Below are 26,116 nucleotides of genomic sequence, written 5' to 3'. Positions count from 1 at the left end.
CACACCAAATGACAAAGTGATAGACTTGCATTTAGCAGCTAAAGCGCCAGATATTTCCTTCAGGAGTCGGTAGAGACCATTAACATTTCAACCTTAGGTTCTGGGAAGCTAAAATGCACAGTGTGAACCTATCAGTCGTTTGCTGATTTCGCATCCACCTCTTTGTACACAATGGTAACAGCTCACCTAAACAAAATGTCATTTCAACATGTTATTTCTGACCCCTGAGAACCTCTTCCTCACTGTGGGAGCTCATATTGAGTAATCGGTTACAGTTCCTGACTAAAGCCCAGCCATGCACACTCTGGTGTATCAGCAGATGACGAGGCGCGCAGACTGTCAGCCACGCACCACTGGTCGGTTTAAAGCCACAGGATTTGGATTAAGTAGCTTGTGAGAGAACCGATGAGCCTTTGGAGCGGGAGGGGAGGGAGCTAAGGGGCTGATTTTTATCTTTTACCGGATCGAGAAGGGGAGGAGGCACGGAGAATGATTTATTCTTGTAGCAGCACCGAGCCTGTTTGCTGTGCGGCGTATTAGCCAGCGCGCAACTAAAGGCTGCGACGCAAGTAAATCGGCTCCTGCGGCGACGACGCCGAGAGCATTAGAAAGCCTCAGCTCCTGCCAGGTTGCGCACCGAACAGCCCTCTTCTGTTGGACATGAAAGTGCAGCAGGGCTGCAACTCGTCAGACATGGGGATCCCGGTTACAACTGAAGAAGAATTGCGCAAAAATACCGTAATAACGCCCGACGATGTGCTCGGGCTGCAGAAGATCACCAAGAGTAAGCAACCTTAATTTGCACGGTGGGGAGAGTAGTTAAAGCCTTAGTCTGCATTTAGAGGAGACTAGTGCAACCCACTTGCTGTTGCGTCTTTGTTCATTGTATTTCTAACAATGTAACATATTCCCTGCGTTCGTTTACGGTTTTTATTGACTGTCTGGACACAGATACCATGGACAGCGACACAGAGAGTCTCTGTAGCCTCAAGACTGATCACTTTTAACCGGTGTGTATCACAGTCAATAAGCAGTTACAGGTTTAATGTCAGGCTATTATTTGATTTATTTACTATGTTGATTGGACCGTAGATGGGACAAGCAGCATGTTGAGTTTCCCTGTTACTAATAATACTAGCATGTGTGATTGTAAGTGTTTGCAACGTGGGTGAGTGTGTGGCAGGCATTGAAAGAGAGAGAAGGTTATTGAACACTTCCTGGTGTGCTTCTCAAATCCAGCTGAAAAATAAATCTGGCTCTTACTTCATCCTCATCTCAAGACACCTCTGGCTCAGAGGTAACAGGTGGCCAGAGATGTGGTCCACTGATTATAGCTTGTCACAGACTGTGGTCAAGTGGAACAAATACAGGAGAAGAATACTATCAGCCTTTTTATGGAAACTGTTTCCAGATTATGTCATGGAAACAGGACAGGGGTAAACTGTTAAAGGCCACTATGCCTGGTTTCAAGCAGAGTGAAGTCTGAGGAGTTCAACAAACTTTGAAATTCTATTTCACAAGTATAATATTTTGTAACAATATATATATATTTTTTATTTATTTTTATTTCCAGTGATAAAATATTTGCTGTCAAGATCTTGCTGTTTTGATTCAGGGTAAGATTGGGACTTAAATGGAAATGTGAAACAAGCATGGTTTAAGTACAGTTTGCAGAGGTGGCATGAAGTCAAAACTACGGAGGCTGACAGAATATAGTTGGTTCAAAGAAAGAAATGTGATTAGTTGAGTCTACTTCATAAGTCTAATGATCAGCATGAAAGTTATTTATTGAGCTTGATATTAGTTTGTCAAATAAATAAATAAATCTTAATTACAGGTCTAGTTTTTAGCATATTAGAAACTGTGAATGGGGGTTGGTATAGTGGACCTTGCCTTTTTTTTTTTTAATCTAATGATATTCTGAGTGTTTCCTTCACTTCTTGCCTAAACCACACTTTCAAAAACATAGCAAGAAGAAAACCCACAATAGATCTCGAACAAATTGTAAATATTTGCAATTTTATTGTCGCTATTAGTAGCAGGTTTGAAACCTGCTTTCACTCACAAATTGATTAATTTGTCTTTTAATGAACTGACAACTCAAGACACATAAGTAATTACACATTATTGTTTTCTAAAAGGTAAATTTGCATTCACTTTCATTAATTCATATTTATAGCAGTGGTTGACGCTGAAGTCAAGGGTCAAAACTGAACCCCTCAAAGATAAAACCCCCTCAAATTTAAACATCAACTCTTTGCTCTCATCTCCTCTCAGATCATCAATTCTGTTTTCATTGGGTATCCCCTCAGCAGAAATGCAATTCAAGGGCTCCATCAGTGCAATTATACCTAAATCAGTCATGATGGTGCAGTAATCTCCGCTCTCCACTGACATCTAAGTAATCTGGATTATGTCAAGGGGGCTGGAACGCAATGACCCGTTACACCTCAGGCTATTAATGACCCTGGAGCTGGAGCGTAAGTGAGTTTGTTTACATTGTGGATGTCGGATTAGACATGCAGTTGTTTTGTTCCCTAGGTGCAAATTTTAAAAGAAAGATATGTGAAGTATTTTCTCAAAGATACTTGATGGTCAAGAATGGCTTTTGTAACCCCTCAACAACATTTCTCTTCATTTGAATGAAAGCTGGATGATGTTTGTACAAATTCATTTGAATCTGCTTCCATGTTTCCTGTTAAGTGATGAGGGCACAACAATGTCTCTCCAAGGCCCAATCATTTTAAACGACAGACCATACCACAGAGAAAAGCATAGTGTGCCGCACAATTCAGGTTATTATTTTCTGCTGCAAAAGAACGAAATTCGCGGTGTGAAAAGAGAGAAGCAGAAAATGCGTCACCCTGCAGTGTAAATTACTTTTACAGTTGTGCTTTTGGGAGGTAAATGCCACCATTTTGGGGCAGCCCAGCTCCAGTCTGTCATGCTGGTTCAGTGCTGATAAGCAAGGCAGAGCGCCTCATTGTCAAACAGGCGGAGAGGAGAAGAAATATAATCCAGGCAGCAGAGAAGCGCCGCTGTGATGGGGAAAAATGACACATTATCAGTTTACATGAAGGATGATTTATGATATGCATGCAGGCAGACAGAAATACCGGTTACAGAATAAATGTTAGATTTATAGTTGACATCTTGTAACCTTCTAATAACAAGAATTACTGTAATTGCTGATGGCCGCAGAAGGGAAAAATAGAATTATCCTTTATTATAATCAACATAAATTCTTGAAGAACCTCCGCTGTTAAACCTATTATCATTTTATCGTGTTCAGTGCTCTTCTGAAATTGTTATTTAGATCTCTGTTGTACCCACTTACCTCTAATCCACCATGTCTAATTGTGTTTGAAAGTGCTCAGGGCAGGATTTCCTGTTGATAAAATATGAAAACATGCTCTTTAGTCTTTCAATTTGACTGCAAAAGTTTTTAAATGTGAAACATGAATTTAAGAGATACACTCTTCAGTTGGATTATAGCAACCTCAGAGGTCCAGATACTAAAACAATACACAGGGGGTCACAATGTTGGTGAGTACGTGACCCAGTGAAATAAGATCCAGGAAGTCCAGTTTGATTAACAGATTAATGCGTCTAAAGGTGTACCAAGACTGTACAATGGTTTATAATAGGCTACTCAGACAGGATTGTCCAACTCGTAGTTATCATGCTGCCAAGGCTGCACATTAACTTGTCCCGATTGCAGGTAGCAGCAGAAGGAGCCAAACGAGGAAAATCTAGGAAATAACGGCTAGAACTACTTTCTGAGAAAGACACTGGGACAAGGAAAACACACAGACTAAATACACAAGGACAGGAAGGTTTAAACCAAGGAACAGAGGAAACTAATCAGAGCGGGGCAGACAATCAAACACACAAAGACAGGAAGTAAAACCAAACATGACACATAAGGAGTGAACTTATCAAAATAAAATAGGAAACACTAAAACCAAATGCCAGGATCTTGACATAAACTTTGATATACATTTTAGCACTTTAGGAGCGTACATTTTGTCCCTCTTCAATGACATTGGAAGTGCATTAGAGTGAAGGCAAAAAAAAAAAAATCAATGTCAATCTGACATACTTGAACAATTGTGAATCTGTCCTTTAATGTGCAGATTGTGGTGTAGAGGAGACGACACGGTGAAGCTTTTCATGACAAACCTGTTCATACCTTTTCTGACTGGACACACAAAGGTTGTATAAAAGGCCTGCTGTGTTAGGCTGATGGTGAACAGTTTGCTTGTCAAAGGCACTCACGGTGTTGCACAAATGGAAAGTGTAGTTGTAGTTGTATGTAAAGTGGAAAAAGAGAACTTAGGGGAGAAGTTTGAATCCTGAAGTGGACGTGCTTGTTTGATTTTCAGTTTCAAAGTTACATACCTCTTAAAAAACACTCTCAGACCCCATTACGGTTTCTTAGGGGATGTATAGGCTCTGCCTCTCTTGATCCTGACTGAAAGAATCAACATTGATGCGTACTTTTGCCCCATCCAAATGATTTAGTCAGCACAGCCCAGTTCCTTATACACTAATGGGTGATCAATTATTTGGTGTTAATAAGTCTGCGACACAGAGCAGTGCTTTATCTACTTCGGGCGGGGGATTCCACTCTGTGATGTCTGCCAACACAATGGATACAGCTTTAATTAAAATTGATTGGTGCAGCCGGCTCCTAATCTCCCTGGCACAGCTGTCACAAGGTTACTCTTTCATGGCGATCTGACATGGAGAGAGATGGCTTGTTGCATCCACATCAGTAATCAACACAATCTCATGAACTGTCTTTTTTTTGTGCTTCCTCTTTCTCTTTGAATCAGGCAGTTGTTGACATACTCGGGATCAAATGAACTCAATATCCGTCCGTTTATCACGTTCAAGGAGCATTATGTAAGATTATCCTTTAGAGTTCTATCGGGTTATTGATCATTACCAATAAGTCAGTGATTACTGGCTGGTGCTGATATTTAATAATAATAATAATAAAATTCATTTATAGAGCTCTTTTCACAGACAAGAAAATCACAAAGTGCTTTAACAGAGCAGAAATTTAAAAGCATAAAAAACACAATGTGACCATATGGTCAATAAATTACATACAGAGAAAAAAAAATAAAAAATAAAAATAAATAAAAAATTTAAACATTTTAAGAGCAGGTCCAGGACATGGGTTGTTACTTAAATGCCAGCCTAAAAAGGTGGGTTCTGGCTGAAGCTCTGTGTGAAAGTCGTACACTGCCAACTGTGTGCATTTGGGATTTTAATTGACAAAACGGAAAAATATGCAGTTAACACCTTCCATATCTATTAAGCTACCTCTATTCCTTCAGGTTTTGGTACTAAATCTCATTAGCGCAGACCGACATGCAAAGAAGACCCTCTTTGTACCGATAAGAGGTAAATAATCCTAAAGACCTCGTCACAGAGAGCGCCAGCATACATTTCTCCACTGTCCAATGTTCCCATGATCATGGACGATATGCCTCTTACATGGCACAAGTGGATTTTCAATGGCTTGCACATTATTAACTACAGCATGTCAGCTAACAGGATTTACATAAGTACATAATTATGATCCAAGCTTAACATTGTTGAAAAAATGTCTTCTGCATTAAGAACCAAACTTTCTTTCCTCGAGGCCCCACAAAATCAAGCAATGGCTTCTTGTGACCCACCTTCACTGGTTCCATACGAGTTTGAGATCTTCAAAAAGTGGTCTTGTGATCGGTCTCGAGGCCAAGATCTATCTCAAGTACTACAACACTGACTTTATCTATATCAGTCTTAATTTATACATAAATGTACCCTGTACCCAATGAAAATATTCATCTCAACACTCTTTTTGGGGTCTTTGTTGTGCACAAAAGAGAGAAATTAGAGCAGCTGAAATGCTGTAGTTGCTTCCCTTGACCTGTTGAACAAAAAGGATGAAAGTGGGCGCTCATTGGAGAGGCAGTAATAGCTTGAATCACACATTTACATTTGTTTGCAGGGTGACTTTTGCATGCGATTCCTACAGAAAAAAGCATTTAATTCACAAATATTACAATAATCTACTGTATTTTACTGAATATGCATCATTGATTGATAGGTATTTATTTGCTTCAAAATAACTCAAGTGCTAAATTTTGTTTGGTTAAACACCATCAATGCATTTCTTGTTGTTCGATGCTTTAATGTCAATGAAACTCTTAAGAGCTTCTTTCTCAGAACATCCTGAGTATAAACTTTTACTGGTGACAAGGCTTTTTCTCTTTTTAGATCATGCCCATGGAGGGAAGAAGACAAATTATTAATCCCCTAAATATAAGTGGTCAGTGTGCGTGTATGTGTGTGTGTGTGCGCGCGTGTGTTTTTCTGTGCTTGGCGAGAAGTGGGAAGTGGTGTCATGTTGATCACCTGAAGAAAAGACTCTTGTTCGTTTCTGTTTTGAAACAGGGTTTTAAAATGAAAACGATCTACACGGGTATTTCAGCAGCGTTTTAGAAATGATTTCCGTCCATACTAACATGCCTGAAAACAAAAATCCCATGACTATTCATGTACACTGGGCATGCAGGTGCTGGTATAAATAGGAAGTAGATTGGTTGCATAGTTACAGAAAATACAACAGAGTTATTATACTATAATATTATAAAACTATACGAGTAATAACAGGTCAGGCTTGATACTTAAGATATTCCTCTCAAATTGAAAAAAAAACAAGTTTTCTTTGTCAAACTTAGTTACAAGGCTGCAGGTCTTGCTCTCTCTCTCCCACACATCGCATTTACTTTAAAATGAACACTTACAAATCAAAGTTTACACGATTATGGGTCCATAAATGTGGTCAACACGCGTCTCACGGTTTCATTGTTGTCTGTTGTTACACTCGTAGCTCTGCCAGTGGCTGAATTCTCTGTCCCACTTACAGTTTCTTTGTGAACTTCACAATAGTTGTGCAGAACAAAATAAGCATTGATGAGAAAAAGGAAAGTCCTTTGTTTTGTGTCCGTCGCCCTCCTCAAAGCGGGACTTTAAACGTCCGCTCCGTAGGGCTGATAATGCTGCTAGCCACACAGCTCGCTAATTGCTCCAATAACAGTTGCTTCCTCTGCATGTCGGTAGTAGTAGAATTATAAAATGCTAAATTTATCTGCACAACAGCTGCTAGTATAGACAACAAGGTCAGCAACGTCTGTGATCCATAATCCATGTTGAATTAACCACTGGTAGTCAATCGGTAATCAAGGCGGGCTTTTTTTCCCGTCCGACGGCTTGACTCCGAAGACCTAATCAAGTAGCGGCCGAGGGTGTGCGCATCATCGTTGTCAAAGGTCCCCGGTTTCCCCATCCACACTACATCACAACACCAGAGTTTTCAAACTATCACAGCTTCGGTAGCGTTTTTTACACCCCCCTGTTTTTGGGGGTTTAAAACTCCAGAGTACTGCGGATGCTGGGCGTAACCGTAGTAGAAGATATGCGTTTTAAAATGGAAACGTAGTAGTGTGGTTGTAGCCTTAGTTACATTTATGCACTGGCTGCACAGTACATACAAACCAAATTGTAACCCTAGTCGGATGATTACAAAACCTACCGGTCCTTGATTGCTTTTATAAGTATTTGTCTTGTCTATTTAATAATTAGCAAGCTGTAGGAGTGCTGATAGGCAGTTTATGCTTGTAATGCAAGAAAGTCCGCTAAGGGCGGTTGTTATATGTATCTACTGTAGTTACGTTGGTACGTTTTTTACGTTAGAATTTTAACAAATGATGATCTTTTTTCTAAACTAAACCAAGAAATTTTGTCGCCTAAACCTAAGCAATCGTTTCGCAACGCTAAACACGTGGCATTGTGTGTTCCTGCAAGCGTGATACAAGCCTGATCTGAAACATATTTATGAAATGTATCAGCGTATCCTGTGGTTTGCTAGGTTGCTCATCCCACCCTGACCTTGTTTATACACTAACTTTGATTAAAATATATTTCTGTTGAACCTGGAAATTTGTGTGTCCAACACGACAAAGGATCTTAATTGACTTTAAGAGTTAGATGAGAAGATCTTATCTTTCATGTCTGTGTGCTAAATATGACGCTATAACTAACATTTTATGTCTCGTTTATTTAATAATCAGTGAGCTTTCGAGGTGCCAGTAGGCCGATTTTGTTACCCTCAAAACCGATTTCGTTACCTACCAGGCCAGCTGTTTCGCCCTGTTTGCAGGCTTTATGCTAAGCTAAGCTAATCGTTTCCAGGCCGTAGATTCATATCACCGTACAAACATTAGAGTTGTCTAGATCTACTCTAACTATTGGCATATCCCAAAATGTCAAACATTGTTTTTTTGTCTTCATGGTTCAGGGAGCTTAGATCACAATATTTGTTCTCAAAAAAACCCTCTCAGATACATTTATTTTTTCACACTGATGCAGGCCGGAGAAAGATAAGAGGAAAGAATCTCATCTGCATTCAGCTGCTCTGAACGCAACTTCTCCACGAACCTCAGCGTGTGCCAGTTTGCCTATAGGTGCTATTAAAGGAGAGACACGCAACAGCCTGCCATGCACAGGTACACTGTACATCGTGATGTGAACATCAAGGTGTAACACTAATGTCACTTGCTGCCTTTGGCTATGGATTATTTCAACGTGAAGACAAGTAAACATGCCTGCATTGTTCTTCCTCATGTTCTGGGATTAATTTAACACAGTCTTTGCATTGATCGGAGACCACAGGGTCAAATGGAAAGAATATGGCATGTGAAGTCAATCCCTGTGCTGAGAGTCTGTAACTCCGGGCTAATCTTGAGGATTAAGGAGCTATAAATGGCAGCTCGCTTGCTCTTTATGAGTGCCACTTTGGTGCGAGACAGGCTCTTTGTATCTGAACACATGAACACAGCTTGACTCAAGACTTGGTGCTAATTTTACTCTCTTTAGAGGGGCTGCAGCCAGGGGGATCTTTTCAAGACTATGTATTTCAGTAGAATGAAAATGATTATGTTTCACAAGAATCTGCTGTTGGTTTTTGGGTCTATGACTAATGCCTGTTAGCATAGATGAGATTGACTGTTAGAAACGACACTGCTAGGCTAAAAACATTAAACTACATGGAAATCACGATAAGATGAATGTAGAAAGTCCTGTATGTAATTATGGCAGATCACCTGTGCTGGGAGTTAATGACGTGTTTCCCCCCGGGGACAAGAAAGCGTATTGTAATCTAAGTCGAAGTCACTGTTCACACACACCGATCTGCACATACTGATTCCCCCTGTGCTTCAAGCTTTGAAATCTGGCAAAAGGAGGCCTTCAGGCTATAGGAGGAGGCTTCAGGTATATACCTTCATCGGACGTGACGCATTTAATTTGCATATCTCTGATGCCTTACCTAAGATACTCTCCTTTGATTCACTGCTGCACCTTGTTGTTGCGGAGCAGCCAGGTGGATGAGGGGAAGGAAAAAGACGGGCTAATAGAGCTGGCACACTATCAGAAGGAGTGTTGCTAGGTGACAGTGTTGAAGGAAGTGAAGTGGAGCACTGCATGTGTGTGCACGCGTGTGTGTGTGTGCATGTGTGCATGTGTGTCGGGGGAAAAACAGAAGGAAAGAATAAAGAAAGAACTGAAATATGAACATGTAAATCAAGATAAGGTGATTCATGCAATAGGGAAATAGCAGTTAACAATTTTTTATAGTAATTTTAATAGCTTGGTTGGATTTTGCATATGCCTTTGTCTCATAGCAAGGAGAAATCCTTCAAACACTAAACTTTCGTATCAGAAGAATGACAACACCACTGATAGTTGTATTGGGGTAAAAGTGAATGGTTAAAGGAATCGTTCAACATGCACAACAACCAAAGTGTAAAAACAACAATTTGTGGTTTTACCGGGGGTTATGTGCCCAGACATATGAAAAAAGGCCCTGGTTCATCAATAAAAAAGACAAACTTCAGCCTGTAACAGAAGCTACCTTCAGATAGTCAAAAACTTTTATAATTGTATTCCTCAAATCCTCCGTCACCATGTTTCTCTCTCTCTACCAATTGTCTGTCTCTCACGAATTGAAAATGACTCATCGTTCAGTGTGTGTGTTTTGTGCCTTTTTACCCCTCCATAGCTCACACTTTATGTTGTTCTCACCGAACAGTGAGCATCTGAAAGTATCTCATTACTCCTACAAATCTCTGAAAAAACTGTAGTCGGTCGTCATCAGTCAAGCTGCTCCATGAGCGGAGGCTATGAAATCAAATCAAAGAGGTGTAGTCTATGCTACCGTGCTCCGGGTTTGATACGACTGTGGGAGTGACATGGTTGTGTGTGATTACTTGTACTGGACTGGGTGAAAGTGACTTCACAGGCTGAGGTATCAGATGAAATGCTCCATCTGTCTTCCTCAGCATGTCTGGCAAGTAGCCACCTCTGATTCACAAAAAGCTTCTATTGCTAATCTGCCCACAAAGAGGGCTGCTCGGTGACCGCTCACTTACTCCAGTCCTTATACTGGGTAAAGAAAGAGTATTTTCTACCAATTACTTCAATTGATGTATTGATATAATGTGACTATAGTTTGGGGATGAACATTGGTGCCTTTAGAAGGTTTTTAACCATGTTAAGAATAATAGAAAATTATAGTAAGATGGTTTTGGTGCATTTTTTGTCCATTGAGGAAAAACAGACAAATATTTTCAGAAAATTGTGTGATATGAAGTAATTATGTTGCAGCCTTTAAGATCAGAAATGGACAGTTCTGAGCTCAATTATAATTACGAAATCCTACAGCTGTTATTAATCCTATTAATTAACCCTTTATTAGACCACACGACAAGGTATTCTGTTTTTGTACTGCATGATAACAAGGCTCAGTTCAGTGTCGGCAGTACAGTATTACACACAGACAATATAACATATTACAAAAACAAAGCAGGATTAAGGACTATTTTAACACCGATTGTGTACTAGTATGAAAGTGCTCTATAAATAGCATGTGAAAGTGTTTCCTTGCTGTACCTTTAGAAAAACCACAATCACAGCCTACAAACTATAGGCTTAAAGTAATATTCTCAGAGCAGATAAGCGTCCCACACCAAATGAACTAGCGGCACCAGAGGGCACTGCATCAAACAGCAGCTCTCTAACCTTTTTACTGTCGTTTGGAAGGCAATATAAAGAGACTTTGCATTTTTGAGCCAGAGCAGCTTAACATGGAAACATCTTGACCAGTCTTGTGTTGTTCATCGTGGAAGCACTCCACTCACTTACAGTGAGGTAACATAAAATCAACAGCCAAGACAAGCCCAGTGCATTCTGCAATGCATGTGCAGAGAGATGCAACAGCTTAAAGTGTATATAAAAACTACACACACACACGCAGGTATATATGCGTTTTCTGCACACATGCTAAATAAAAACATCCTTCCCATCAACATTTACCCAGCTAACTACCAGTCTATAGTTTTTGCTGATTAGTTCTTGACATGACTAACTGGGGATATTCAATTATTCTAGATATCATTTTGGGGGGGCTGCATGTCAAAGTTAATGTAGTATTTCAAATCAGTGGACATTGAGAGACATGCAGGCAGAGTTCAAACAGGGTCAGGATCAGAAGGCTGGTGGGTTTACCGGGAGTCAGGCAAGGCGGGTAGAACAGGGGCAGGCAGGATCGGTAACAGGAGATCAGTCCGTGAGAGTGTGCTGGAGAGTCTGGCATAGAACCGAAGAACAATCTGGCAAATGTTTCTGGGAGGCAGGAGTCTATATAAGGGCTTGATTACTGATCAGAGGCAGGTGAGTGAACAGGTGAAGGGAGTTTAGACTGAGGAGGGAGTGACTGACAATAAGAGTGAGGGTGTGGAGCTGAACTGTGACATTTATAAGTTTATAAAGAATGAAAAAACACAAATATCAGTCAGTATCAGTCATTGGTCCTTCCTCTGTCCTGGATGCTTTATCTCAGTAAGCAGAGAAGTTCACCAGAAAAAAAAAAAAAAAGCTTTTAGCCGATCTTGCCTGCTGTGCTTGTGTAAACATACCGGCGGTGGCCGATGAATTAGGTTTTACTGTTGTTTACATTGTCTGTCCTTGTTGCACAGATGTATTGATAAGGTATTGGCTTGCAAATATTTTATTGCACGTACAGTAAAACGCGAAGTTGCCATCAACTGGAGCATCCTTCACTTCACCACAGCGAGCTATCTGCTTGCACTTCGTGTGTGTGTTTGTGTCTATGCGTGTGTGTAGTCGGAGGAACTCAGCTTGACAGAGAGAGCAGAGCAAATTCCCGCTGCAGTGTGACAATAAATGACATCAAAACATTACAAAAGTATGAATAAAAACACCACAAACATCAGAGCTTATCAAAACTCCGGTAATTTAGCACCGGGCCTGTTTAATACCGGGTTTCGGAGGGCATCCCTAGAAAAAGCAAGCAAGCTAACCTAAGCAAAAGGCTATGTAGATATAAATCGCTTTTTCTAAGCTAAGAAAAACAAGATTCTTAGTTCCAGGTGATTATACACTGATTAAAACATAGTATATGAATATTATATTCCATTGCTGCCAATTAATCCCCCTAAATGTTACACACTTGTCTTTCAACAATAAGCCCTAAATAGTCCTGTTTCACAAGAGGGGTATTTTTGGACAAGGTGTCAGGTATGATGGACTGTACTTGACTATAAATATCTTCAGGCAGGTGGCTAAAGCTTGTTTGACCCATCTGTTCTCTAACCCTCTCAAAACAGTAGAGGATGCAGAGTTTGTGTATGCGCAGACACACGGATGCTTTCATGTGTGTGTATCTTATTCACTTTGACCTCCATTGACCTTACAGTCCTTTTAAATCTGTTGCATGAAGTCGTCAGTAAGAAAGACCCTTCAACCCTTTTGCAACATATAGACCGCTAATAATAACAGCCCTTACCATAACCCTAATAAGATAGTAAGCGTGTGTGTGTGTGTGCGGGGGTGTGTGTGAGAGAGAGAGAGAGAGAGAGAGAGAGAGAGACTCCCCATCCAACCAGCCGGTCCATGTGATGGTAAAACACAATAAGCCTCTTAGGTCTAATCCTGCTGTGTTGGAAGGGGGGTGTCTCACATGCACACACCCACACACACACACACACACACACACACACACGCACACACACACTGCAATCATGACCAAATCAATCACCCTATTTAGGTACTTGGGTTTCTTTCTTTCAGTGGCCTTGTGTTCAGTCAAGTTAACGGTCTGCTGTTCAATGCAAACAAAAACCAGAAAAGTAACAATGACTGTGAATGCAAAAAGAACAGCAGCCTGTTCAGTCAACAGTATTATAAATAAAGTGTGTGTGCGTGTTATGTCTTGTGTCTTTTTCATGCTCTATTTGATACTATTGTGATTTCAAACAGGCACTCCAAATCAAATGAATCAAACTTACATAAAAAGAAAACAGTAACCTCAGTAATCTCATAACATGCACTGTAACTACATTAGAGACATAAAACAAGTAGTACACACATTAACAATGACCTTAGTCAAACACTTAAAAACTCAACATTAAATTGGCTCCACAATACAAAACATGTCTGACAGGGTATGTCATGCCTTGGCACAGATTTGATGTGTAAAATCCAAGGTGAGCATCCAAAAACAGTTGAGTAGAATGCATTCAGCAAGCAGCAGGCTTATGATTGAGATCAGTTCAGACTTGCTCATAACAACAGATATTTCTGTATCTTGGCAGAGAACTACAGAGGTGACAATTTCTCATTAATTGACAGCTTGCTGCCTGACATGAAAGGTTTGCCTTCTTTCACAGTGACACCATGAAAAGAGAAGAAATAGATGTTTGTATTATCGGCTGAGAATAAATGTCTCAAGGGTCTTTTTTCTCTTTTTCAGATTATCTTTGTTCTCCAGAAGAAAATGTCCACATGATCGACTTCACCAGGTTTAAGATCCGGGACATGGAAACAGGGACGGTCCTGTTTGAGATTACTAAACCTCCAACAGGTCAGCTCCGAACAATAGAAACCAAATAACATATTATAAAACAGATCCACAAACACATGAATGCCCCCATTTTGTAATGGGACTTGTCTTTTTTGTTCTTTAAATGGTATTTCACTTGTTAGATTTTATTGTATAATATTTTTCTTGTCTCCATGACCCATGTGGAGAATAATCAAATGTCATAATGGATATTTTTCAATTCAGCCAACGCTCTTCTTTTCTTTTAAATGTCTCTTGTTTCGCAGAAGGCAAAAAGCAGTGTGACCCCAACGCCGGGCGCTTTGTCCGATACCAGTTCACTCCAGCCTTCCTGCAGTTGCGGCAGGTCGGAGCCACGTAAGTTGACAATAAGTGTGTCTTTGAAGGCTGTGAGAGAGCAAGAGACGTGTTTCCGTGAAAGCTGATCAACCCTGCTGCACAGACAGAAGACCCATGCCGGCTGTGGGAGGTGTGTGGGCGTCAGTGTGGGACGGCAGGCTGACGATGATAAGTGTGAACATACAGAGCAGCCGAGCCCACCTGCTGAGTCAGGCACCAAATAGCTGTCAGTGCTTCTGAGTTGTGTTCATCATCAGACTCCTACTTTGTGACTGACTGCAGATTTAAATCCAGTCCAACAAACTGACTCATTTTGATAATCTAGGCTATATAAAGAAAAAAGCTCAATGTATGTTAGATACAATTTGCTTTGTGAACCATATAACAAAAGAGGTGTTATGTTATATTTAGCACAGCACCTCAAAAAAGGTAACATTTTTAAAAGACAATTTACAATTTGGGTTTTATTGTTATCGTCATCTTCCTTCTTTGGCAATCGTGCAAAAACACTCAACCAACTTGTATTTGTATTTTCATGATCCCACGGATATATTCCGTCTCCCCATTTGAATCCAATATTCCCACAGACTGTGTCAGCCACTACCACAGTCCAAGTAGCAGACTTTTTTCATTAGACCAACAAAGAAGAAAAGCACAAAACATTTCATTCAAAGTTGGGTTCGCCCTGACCAATCATCACTCTGGACGGGATGTAGACATCTGTGAAATCGCCAATAACAACCTGTTGAACTGATGAACTGATTGACTTTGTTGTAATGATGTTCCCATATGTTCCCATATATTTTTGTAAATATGATGTTATTATAACCGTTAAGGCCAAAACTATATAAATAAGGCCCTATAGTTTAAATGAACTGGAATTAACCTTTAAATGTTACCTGACCTTTGAGCAGTCCCCAAAGTTTCTCATTTGCTTCCAGGTTGGTGAATAAATGTCCTCCCTGTGTTTCTGCAGAGTTGAGTTCACAGTGGGAGACACACCAATCAACAACTTCCGCATGATCGAGAGACACTACTTCCGCGATCAGCTGCTCAAGAGTTTTGATTTCGAGTTCGGCTTCTGCATGCCCAGCAGCAAGAACACATGTGAGCACATCTACGAGTTCCCCGCGCTGTCTGAGGAAATCAGTGAGTGTCACACACACACACACACACACACACAATGCTGCAACACGCACGTGACCACAAGAGACAAACGCGCCCACACAGAGATCTAACAGGATTTAATCATGTAAAATCCTGAGTGTTGGGTGTTTCTTTCTCTCTCTCAGTGCGTGAGATGATCCTGCACCCTTATGAGACGCAGTCTGACAGCTTCTACTTTGTGGACAACAAGCTGGTGATGCACAACAAGGCAGACTATTCCTACAGCGGGGGGCCATAAGAAGATCACCCTCCACCTTTCACTCCTCCCTATAGTCTAGACATTTTACATGACATGTACCACTTCAGGACCAGAAACAGATGAACTAATGGACAATTCACTGGCATTAAACGCTCTTGTCTCCCTCCTGTTAACTGCATTATTTCCCATTCAGGTATTCAGCTCCCAGACCAATAGATTTCTCCCTTTGCCTCTTTGCAGGAACATCGAATTCTGCCAGTTTTATCATCATTTTGCATCAATGTGTGTGAGCGAGTGTGTGGGCAGCTAAGTGTCAGTACATACTGTTGATTTCAGTCTGTATATGTGGGTTCCACTTGATCATCAGCAAGACGTCACATTTTGTGTTTTTAAAAAATGAAGAGAGAAAGGCGACAGTGAGTCAGAGACACACCATGAAACATAAAGAGAAAATAAGTTACCCTAGAAAAGTTTAATAATAATTAATCCATTCAGGTGTACATTTATATCGTTTGTATAGGAAGCTCATTACATTTTTACTCCAGAAGTTTCTTAAATTTCTAGTAGCACACATCTGAATGATTCATTCTGTCATCGTTCGTTTGAACGAGCAACAGAAATGTGTACTTTGTCAATGTGAATGTGTCATTTGTTGTAAGTTTCCATGTAGTACTTCTAGCCTACTGAAGGAGTATTTTTTAAATAAATAGCCACTTTGAAGTGTCAGAAAACCAATACCATACCAATTTTGATATCCAGTACGTTCTCTGTAGTACTGAACACTGTGTATACTTTAATTATGATGAATGTTTTAAGTATAAAATGAAGAAGTATGTGAAGTTTTGACAGCGGAAATTCCATCACTGCAATAAATATTTTTTTCGAAGTCTTGATATCCATTGTTTGTTTGTTTTTTCACAACAGATGAAACTGAAAGGAAGAATGTCAACAGAACGGTGAAAATCATGTTGAGCAGATAATAGACAGTGAAGCTTACAAATAATCAGAATCAGACAAAATAAGTAAATACAACCCAGAGGTAAGGGAAACAGTTATTGTGTTCCTGTTTATAATTCATCTATTTTGCCGGCCTTGTTTCTCTGACTTTTATTGGTGAGACGGAAAGTTATTCCAAAATGATGATGTTACCTGATTCAATAGTTTAAATCTAAACAGTATCTTCTCAAATACGGTATTACTGATTTTCAGACACAGGTTTGGAAATGTACCACCTTCCAACAATTTAAGAGCAATGATTAAAGATTCCTTCCATACATGTTGTAAGACTGAAAAAAAAAGTTGCTTGGATAAATTATTTGTGTGTGGTTCCACAATTACCTAGTAACCTAGTTCAGATTTACATAAACATAACACACTTTAATTCGTTTACGACAATACCTTTAGAAAGACAGTGGTTGGTGAAACTAAGTAACCCATGTGCTTAAATAATGCCTGTAAATAAAGTTTCCAGCTGGTCCATATTGTAGTTATTCTTGCGTTTATGAAGCTACTTGATGTAGGAGACAAAAGTACTACAATATATTGAGAAAGTAAAAGATGTGACTGTTGCAGAATCATTGTAGATCATTTTAATTATGAAAAGATATTTCCTCATCTTTGTCAAAGTGTCTTTGCTGCCATCTTCTGTGACATCAGTCTTACTGCATTTTTAGCCATGACACCACTTATCACCATCACTCAGGCAAGCGTTGCTATTTAAACATCAGTACCCACGATTATATGAATCACGAGCCACGTAACACGTGTGCCGGTTTGATTTGGTGCGTGTGAGATGTGGGGCCACTCACCTGCAGCTTTGTTGCAAACCTTTCAGACGGAATGTTGGTAACTAACGGCAGCTTGTTCGGGTCTCGTGAGGAGCTTCCATTTAGTTACATGATGGTGCGTTCTAGCTCCATTCAGTAAAAAAATGAGCATTGGACGAAGTAAATAATAACGCGTCAGAATGTGTTCATGTGATCTTGTAAAATGTTGTTTTTGTGACGAAGGAGAAGTTTTGCACAGCAACATAAATAGATACAAGAGAGGGAATTATGACCTGTTTAACTTCCTAACACTAGCTCTAAGCTTAAATACTACATCATCAAAACTGCCAATGGCATGATTTTTTTAATCAATAAAAATAAAGTATTTTATTTCCTAATCATTTGAATAGTGTGTTTTTATCCAAATAAGCACTATTGATGACGAATAACAAAATAAAAGTATGATGATAATTAGTATTTTAGTTCATTAGCTATAGCTCTATTAGAAATAGGTACTCGTAAATAATCGTAAAAACTGTAAAACCATGATATGAATACTGACAATAATCCTGATATCAGAATTTCCTTTTGTCTTATCTGCGTAATCCGTTCTCATGTTTAGTTATTATGCTGAACGTTTACCACAGTGGAGCCAGTGTAAATGATACAATATGGTTTGTTTTAAATACTATTCATCTTAAATTATTTTTGATCATATTCAATAAGAAATTCAGTCCTGCAATAACAGTTTTTTGTTTATTTGTTTGTTAGTTGAAAAAGCAGCCAGCACTGAAAAGCATTTATATAATTCAGGCAACTGTACATTTGTTTCAGGTTGTAGTCAGTTCAATGTAAGGTGCTGAAGAAGAGGAAATCCTCCTTATCATCATAAACAACTTTACTAAGTCATAATTAATTGGATATGACAATTCGTAAAAGACAAAACATTTTTTTAGAATTACTTAAAAATACATGAATTAATACCACAATTATGTGACATGTTAGAATCAACGTAACAATACAGTTTGTATCAGGTAAATAAATAGCAAATTCACAAAGTTTTCAATAAGGAATTTAATTATAATTATTTATGTATCAACTGTCTCCTTTTTACTTTTCCATTTATAAAAACCTATTACCATTAGCTAACTCACCATAATATGTAACTGGAGCTCTTGCAAATAAATAAATGGGGGGTGGAAGAAATGTATATTTAAACAGACAAAAAAAAAGATATAACTATTTCCTATTTCGAGGATTTGATGGTTTAAATAACCACCAAGCTAATACTGTGGCAAGAAGCTCCTTTTGACAATATTCCCTATTCAGGTTGATATAGTAGGTTACATCAATAGTCAGAGTGTGAAAGAGCCCAAAGAGTCAGGTCTTTATATTAAGGAGATGGATGCGGTACAGGAAGTCAGATACCCAGCAAGACTCTCCACCCCTGAATAAACCGCAGGATGCAGTCCATTCAAACAGCCGTGCTGGTCAAAGATTCTGCCTGTGTTCTCGTCTTCGTCCTCTGCTCTTTGTCGACCGACGCCCGTCACCTCTGACGTCTGACCGTCACGAGACGTGACCCGCGTGAAGCCGGTCCGGACGTGGTGGTCCTGCAGGGCAGAGGTCGTGTGCGGAGTCACGGTGGTAACTTGTGGATCAGACACAAAGTTGTCCTGCTGTAACTCCTCCCACAAGTTACCTGGAGAAAAAAAAATAGAAAAATACATCTGTAACAGACACATAAACAAGCTTTTCCTGCAGGGAAAAGTCAAAATGTCTGCTGTGAAAAAGGGAAATTAGATGACAAAGACAGCAAAACTAAATGTCTCATCCATCATTAATGTAATTGATTGCACCTGTGCTTTTGCTTCTTTGACATGGAAATGTCTGCTGAGGTCTGATAGCAGCAAAAAGGTTCAATACAGCCACAGGATTTATATGAATCGACAAATCCTATGCAGACCCAAACAATATGCCACATTTTGACATCCTAGAGCTAAGCAACTGCTAGCATGCTGAAAAACAGCTATTTAGCATTAGTTAGCTAACTAGAGCAAACAAGACTTTGATGAGTTGCCTTCCTGTGTCCCAACCAAGTGAATGTGACGATGTGATGCGTCAATGACACGGTACTTTCTAGTCTCCTTGCACTTTGCTTGTTTTATTCCTATCCATCATATTGTCTCTGCTGTCTCTCGTACCTTGCAGCTGCAGGTCAGTCAGACTGGGGTTGAGCGTGTCGATGTCATAAGTGGCGTCCCCCTCCATCAGCAAGTCCTGCATGCTCCTGGAGCTGAACTCAGCCTGCAGGGCGCTATTGTAACTAGGTGGCATCTTACCAGCCACGGGGGAGTGCAAGCCTCCAGTGGCTGATGGGATGCCAGCTGCAGGCTGCTGTCCACAGGGTGAGTACAGGGCAAAGGAGTTGCTGGGGTGAGCAGCGGCAGGGGGAAGGTAGCAGGGCTGCTGAGGTTGAACATGGGCATACTGTGGACGCCGAAACAGTGGTCGAAGCTGGGCTGGGTTGCATGATGACGAGGTGGTGCCGTAGAAAGGGGCCACTCTGGATAACAAAGCTGGGTTGGTGTAAAGTGGCAAAGACCTGAGCTTGTTCGGTCCCTCTCCCATTAGACGATCAAGGTCTTCTGTAGAAAAAGTGTGTGTTGTATTAAGTTTGACTCAAGATGTACTAAAATTAAGAAGTAGAGGTCAGAACAGCAAGAACTGATTAAAAGGTCAAACATCTGTGCAGTACATCTTTGATTGTTTAATCTGTCACTGTAATGAATTCATGGTAAAAATCAATCTTCTGAAAAATATTATTTTCCTCTTCCTTTAGTTAATGTTCTCTTCTTGGGTACTGACTTCTTTCAATACGTTTAAGGGACACACCTGGTCTCGCCATGCTCCTGCGAACACTGATGGGGTCCTTGCGACGCCACTTGTGCAGCTCCTCCTGCATTTTGTCCACCTTGGCGGGATTGAGAGCCCAAAGACAGCCTTTACGGGACGAGTTCCCATTTTTGTTCTCCACCTTCTGAAAGCACTTGTTCAGGGAGAGGTTGTGACGCACAGAGTTCTTCCATCCATCAGGAGCTGACTGAAAATAGAGAGGAGTGAATAGATGCAGAAGATGGGGAAAGAAAAGATTTAAAGCAGCTGTTCTTATAATGTCATGTCAGAGTACTTCATAGTACAAGAAGAAAAGCAATGAGTACACATTATTGGGCGGCTACATATGCATCCAAACCACTGTGCTACAAGGACACATATCATTTCCTTTATAAAATGTCATCAAATTGGGAAAATTGTCAAATATAATTTCAGTGATCAGTGGTCCAATCAATTATATATGACCTTCTATTACATACATACGATAAATACAAACAACAAATCCTCACAAGCTGGAACAGTGAATGTTTTGCATTTTTCTTCTGTTTATTTCAGAAGTGAAAAGTTTTCCAAGGATATTTTAACAAGACTAAACGTCTACAGTAATGCTAGCAGCTCTGTGAGGCTGCGCTCAGGAACAGCAGTGCTTTAAACTGATTGCTAACGATAGCATGCTAAAATGCTTACATTGACAATGCTAACATTCTGATGTTTAGCATGTATAATGTTTACCATTGAGCATGTTAGCATGCATACATTTGTTATTTTTGGCAGATAACACAAAGTACATCTGAGGCTCACCAAAGTCAGTAAGATATTCATCCTCTGTGGAACAAGAAAGTCATGGCAATTCATCCGATAGACAGTTTCAAATGTCGAGTTTTACTTTTCACATACGCAACATATTGCTCCACTCTGCAGTGCTTTGTTGCCCTCTCGCATACTGTGCTTTAAATCCAAATACTGCATATAAATATTTGTTTAAATAAATGCAATATATATGACAACAAATTACATACAGCTAAAATACACAAGGACTGACCGACAGCATTCCTGGTGCCACACTGGCAGTGTGGCTAAAAAGGAACCATTACCATTTCATGGAAGGATCCAAAAAACGTATTTAGTTTTAATTTGTTTCACACAATAAAGATATAAATTAAACTGAATTGCCCTTTTTTGCCCTATCTTAGCATGAACTAGTGTTTCAGTATCTATGTAGCAAATTCAGCATCACTCAGATATTATGAGTGATGTTTCAAATTCCCTGAAATCCATATTCAGAAATCTCTTTCCCCGGAGGATAAAAGGTGTATTAATGTTTCCACAATCTGCAGTGCACTGGACCGAAATGATCTCAAAGATACCTGACAATATCCAGAAAGTATTCAGACCTATCTCAACAATCTCAGCCTTTGCAGAATGCGTTGACTTTCCTTAGAGTATCACTTCTCATCTGCCTCATGTGTTTTCTGGCCCTGCAGCCTATGTTTAATGTTACAGGCAGCTGTTTGGAAAGCAGCCATCTGTAAGGTGCCTTCTTAAATACGAATGGCAGCAAGTCTTTGAGCTCTTTCCAGAGGTGAGTCTGAACTTATTTGATTTGTAGATACCTGGAATCCTTTGAAGAATGTACAGTATTTGTGATGACCCAGGGTTCAATCATGGGTCTGTTCTGCGTGACGCATGCTGAAACCTGTTGTGTCTGCTCTGCTTTAATGTCGTACACTTTTCTTTTGCTGTGTGTTGGTTTTGTCTATACGTTGCTGTCCATTTGTCTATGAATTTTAATTCCGTTTCAATTTGAGATTTTGTTATTTTAGGCTGCCTTGAAACATCTGGCCGGGGACAGCAGATGGAAATTAGCCTCTCTGGCTAACTCTGGCTCGCTTACAGTGCAACTGTTGATTAGTGTGCATTGTCCCTGAAAAATAAATAAATAAATCAGGGGTCCAACCCTTCAGCTGCCTCATTTTATTAATATTAAAGCAAAGATGCATGTGTTTGACTTTACCAGGCACTTTCTTAACAATAACATAGAATTATAATGTGTCTTTGGTTTCACATGTCAGATTTGATTTACTGAATGGTGAAACAACAACCTCACTAATGCCCGACATACACACACATAAACATACACTGTCGATAGTCAACAGATACAAAACCTCTCCTCATTAAACCCATGCCAGCCTTCTGCCTTAACAGGTTACCACTCAGCTGGTGCAGGGCCACCTGCAGCTGTAGAGACTTTTGAGGTGTGTCATTAATTAGAAAGTAATTAATGTCAGCTGCAACAAAGATGTGGTTTGGTAAAGGGCAAGAAAACACAAACCTGAACGTGAACCCTTTCAACTCCTGATCTACTGTAGAAAAACCATCAATTGATCTAAAGAGACTTGCTGGAGAGGAATATTTATTCTATGCGTAGTTAAAGTCACAACTACTGCTGCTCTGGTTGTGCCACTGATGAGCCTGAGCTTTTTTCATTTGGTTAAATATGTGACACGCAAACATTAATCGCGGTACCTTGAAATAGGGGAAGTGTTCAGCCATGAAGCTGTAGATCTCACTGACTGGCAGGCTTCCTGTCTTGCTGTTCTTCAGAGCCAAGAAGATCAAGATGCTGCAGTCATGAAGGAAACACTTTTTACATTACAATTTTATTTACATGTTACATTTGGTGCAACAAAGCACTTAAAGATGCCCCACCAATATTCAAAGCACGAGAATCATATACTAATTCTGCACATTGTTGCTTTAAAATATGAATGCACAATGAAGCTAGACAGAAATATAAAAGATGGCACACAATATGTTGAAATTCGATGTTACCTGTATGAGTAAATGGGCTTGGGGAAGAGGGACTGTTTGGTGCTCTCCTGGTGTGATTGAGTGGAGAGACTTTGGAGAGAATATTTTGAGCTGTTGGACTGATCGTTATTAGGATATAGTCTAGAGGAGACCTGTAGAGGACACATACACACACACACACACCTGAAAACTGGAAACAATAAAAGACAGATATGTTTGACAGATTTTTGTAATACCCTCAAATCATACAGGTAAACCTAAATATTTCTCGCTCATGTTCATGCACGGGCCTTGATGCAACTCGGGAACCGACACACTCACTCACCTGTTGTAGAGGGCTCGACGAGCTGTAGGATGGATAGCTTTGAGACAGGAAGCAGGAGGGGTCTACTGGTACAGTTAGTAGTTCTGGGAACGAACTCTGCTAAAAAAAATAGAGGATAAAGTTGTTTGGAGAAGCCAAACGCATGTGCAAGAGTGGGATTTCTAATAACATTTCTGCCTAAAATTAACTTAATGGCCTAATTTGGCCACTTGGGCAGTGGAAACAAGTTGTGAGCTCAACAAAGACTTATCACCTTTTAAGTTGATTGGTGAACTTCATAGCAAACAAGTGTTTTTTTTACAAATCAAGCTCTCACGGAGTAATATAATCATTAATTTGGCGTTTCTGTTCACCTGTTGGGGATAAGTCTAATATTCTCTTTTAGCTCTGTTTTTGGTCTCTACCAACTCCTGAGCTAAATATCTCCCACATTTCTGGTCACTCTGATTACTCACTCCCTTTCTGATATCAACTTGTTTTGAATTGCACAAACTGGAATAAAAATGAGGATAAAATGAGTGTAGCATAAATTTAGAAACCTGAACGCTGCCGTCGTACTGGTCCCAGGATGATGGTGCCTCGCGTCTCGAGCTGTGTGAACGAGTGCCAGGGCTAAACACCTCCTGCAGACAGCTGAAGGAAGACGTGTCCTGTTGGAGGCAACCCGCACCCGGCCTTGCTCCATCGCTGAACTGTCGATGGTACGGATGGTAACGGTCAGCGTCAACAGAGCCTCGTCGCGGTGTTGATCCAGACCCTGAACCGATGGTCCCATCAGCACTGTGCCTCCTGTTCACATCTGCAGTCCTCAAGCTGAAGTCGCTGCTCTCTTGCTGGTTGAAGCAGACGCCCCTGCCCTCTTTAGTCTGTGGTGTGATCATCATAGTGATACAAAACTTTAAAGATGCAAATCACAATCTACACTAACTGTTGACAAACCCATCAAGGATGGGTTTCGATGTGTAGCTGTACTACCATTTCCGGACCAAGAAGCTGCAAAGATGCTTAGTGGGAATCCTCTGAGGCATTACTAGAAAACTTCCTCTCTCATAGTAAAACACAGAGAACAGCCTTTTAATCAAATCAAATTAAATCAATCTACATGTTCCCTTACTTTAATCTTTAAGATATAAAACCTTTATTCCTGGGGCAGGACATGTTTTTATTTATTTAATTGTGAAATGCAGTACTTTTGATAGGTGGAGAAGTTTGACATTTTGGGAAACAATATATAAGTTTCCCTATACAATATTCAGAGCATTAATATACTAGAGCGCAGAGAGCACTAATTAACGATTTGCTATGTAAAGATATAGTGGAGTAATACCTAACTGAGCAGAGAATGAAGTCACTCTCCCTTTCATTGAGTGTCTCAGCAAGAATGTGACTACACGTATTTCCCAAAATGTCAAACTATTCCTTTAAAAATGTGGTGTTATACTGTATGTTCCACAGTTAATTTTGCCATAAGAAAGAAATACAGATCATAGGCAAATTAAAAGAGTTGTCCATTGAAAGCCCATGGAAAACTAAGGCCATTTGTCAAAGTACAAGCAGTACATGTAAGTACAAGAGTCTATTTCCGGTGTCACACAGAAGAACCTGTTTCTGGTTAAAACCTGAGGCGGATCAATACCTGTGATTCTGCCATCAGCTGGCGAGAGGGCTCACATGTGTGTTGGCTAGCCTGAGGGGTTGCCGTTGACTTGCCACCACTGTGGGAAAATGTCAGCGAGTCTGACATTCTGCACAAAAATCTGCTCCTGTGAAGAGATGGGAAACAGGCTAAATCACCAGCAGCTGGTTAGCTTAGCTTAGCATAAAGAGCAGAGACAGGGGTACATATAAATAAAGCCTTGCCCTGTCCAAAGGTAAAAACATCTACAAACATCATAGTGGTGCTGGCAAGCAGATTTAGTTACCTTTTAACAGAGCCAGGCTACCTGTTTCCAGTCGTTATGCTAAGCTAAAGGAACCAGAGTGGTATTGACATCTCATCAACACTTAGCAAGAGAGCTAATAAGCGTTTTTCCCAAAACATCAAACTATTCTATATTGGAATCTGAAGTGTGAAAAAGCAAGTTGTAACAAATCGAGCTGTTTGTTTTTCTACTTTTGATTGATATTGCTGTTGGCATATGACAGGAAGTACACCTCAACTGTTTTGACAAAGCGCTTATTGTTACTGATCCTCTGAGATCATATCTGCTGAGTCTCTATTCTGCTGTAAATATGCGAGATACGCTATACTGTGTCTTCTGACAGTATGATTGCAGGGGTGAGAACAGTTCACTTTCAGTGCCATTTATTAAAACACCAAAGTTTGACATAAGTGGATGTACATGAGGCAGGGGTTTATCCGGCTGAGTGTAAAGAAGTGATATCTGATCCCAGCGGAGGTGACAGACACGTGGCCCTAGTTCCAGTAAAGGTAACCTCAGCCCCGACACAAACCAAGCTCATTAAAACTGCCAACAAACCATGGCTGTTAGGTCATGTAAAGCCAAATAATGCTGAGGCAGAGTGTGTAGTTGTGTGTGTGTGTGTGTGTGTGTATGTGTGTGTGTGTGTGTGTGTGTGTGTGAGAGAGAGAGAGAGAGAGAGAGAGAGAGAGAGAGAGAGAGAGAGAG

At 40.2% G+C, this 26,116-nt stretch overlaps 2 protein-coding genes across 4 annotated transcripts in view; one reads left to right on the top strand and one right to left on the bottom strand.

Moving 5' to 3' along the window:
• The first annotated feature begins 411 nt into the window (after positions 1-411).
• Positions 412-16,582, top strand: unc119a1 (unc-119 lipid binding chaperone a1). The gene is made up of 5 exons (XM_031861198.1): positions 412-784; positions 13,895-14,005; positions 14,251-14,341; positions 15,300-15,472; positions 15,616-16,582. The coding sequence occupies exons 1-5, from the start codon at positions 661-663 to the stop codon at positions 15,726-15,728; spliced, it is 612 nt and encodes a 203-aa protein (XP_031717058.1). The 5' UTR covers positions 412-660; the 3' UTR covers positions 15,729-16,582.
• Positions 16,583-18,251: 1,669 nt separating this feature from the next.
• Positions 18,252-26,116, bottom strand: part of foxn1 (forkhead box N1) — an 11,394-nt gene continuing 3,529 nt past the window's right edge. The window contains exons 2-9 of one of the 3 annotated variants that reach the window (XM_031861066.1): positions 25,123-25,249; positions 24,026-24,352; positions 23,487-23,585; positions 23,183-23,313; positions 22,877-22,973; positions 20,351-20,558; positions 19,660-20,103; positions 18,252-19,157 (exon numbers count right to left, since the gene is read on the bottom strand). In XM_031861066.1, coding sequence (XP_031716926.1) covers positions 18,844-19,157; positions 19,660-20,103; positions 20,351-20,558; positions 22,877-22,973; positions 23,183-23,313; positions 23,487-23,585; positions 24,026-24,352; positions 25,123-25,230 — 1,728 coding nt within the window. In that variant the 5' untranslated portion in view covers positions 25,231-25,249 and the 3' untranslated portion in view covers positions 18,252-18,843. Of the gene's footprint in view, positions 19,158-19,659; positions 20,104-20,350; positions 20,559-22,876; positions 22,974-23,182; positions 23,314-23,486; positions 23,586-24,025; positions 24,353-25,122; positions 25,551-26,116 lie in introns of those variants that run through there. The other 2 variants (XM_031861065.1, XM_031861067.1) reach the window with 2 other exon arrangements.

This window comes from Anarrhichthys ocellatus, unplaced genomic scaffold, assembly GCF_004355925.1.
Source record: "Anarrhichthys ocellatus isolate YVR2014 unplaced genomic scaffold, GSC_Weel_1.0 scaffold24, whole genome shotgun sequence".
Lineage (NCBI taxonomy): Eukaryota > Metazoa > Chordata > Actinopteri > Perciformes > Anarhichadidae > Anarrhichthys > Anarrhichthys ocellatus.
Note: the sequence above shows the minus strand (reverse complement) of the source record. Positions and strands in the feature narration are given on the sequence as shown.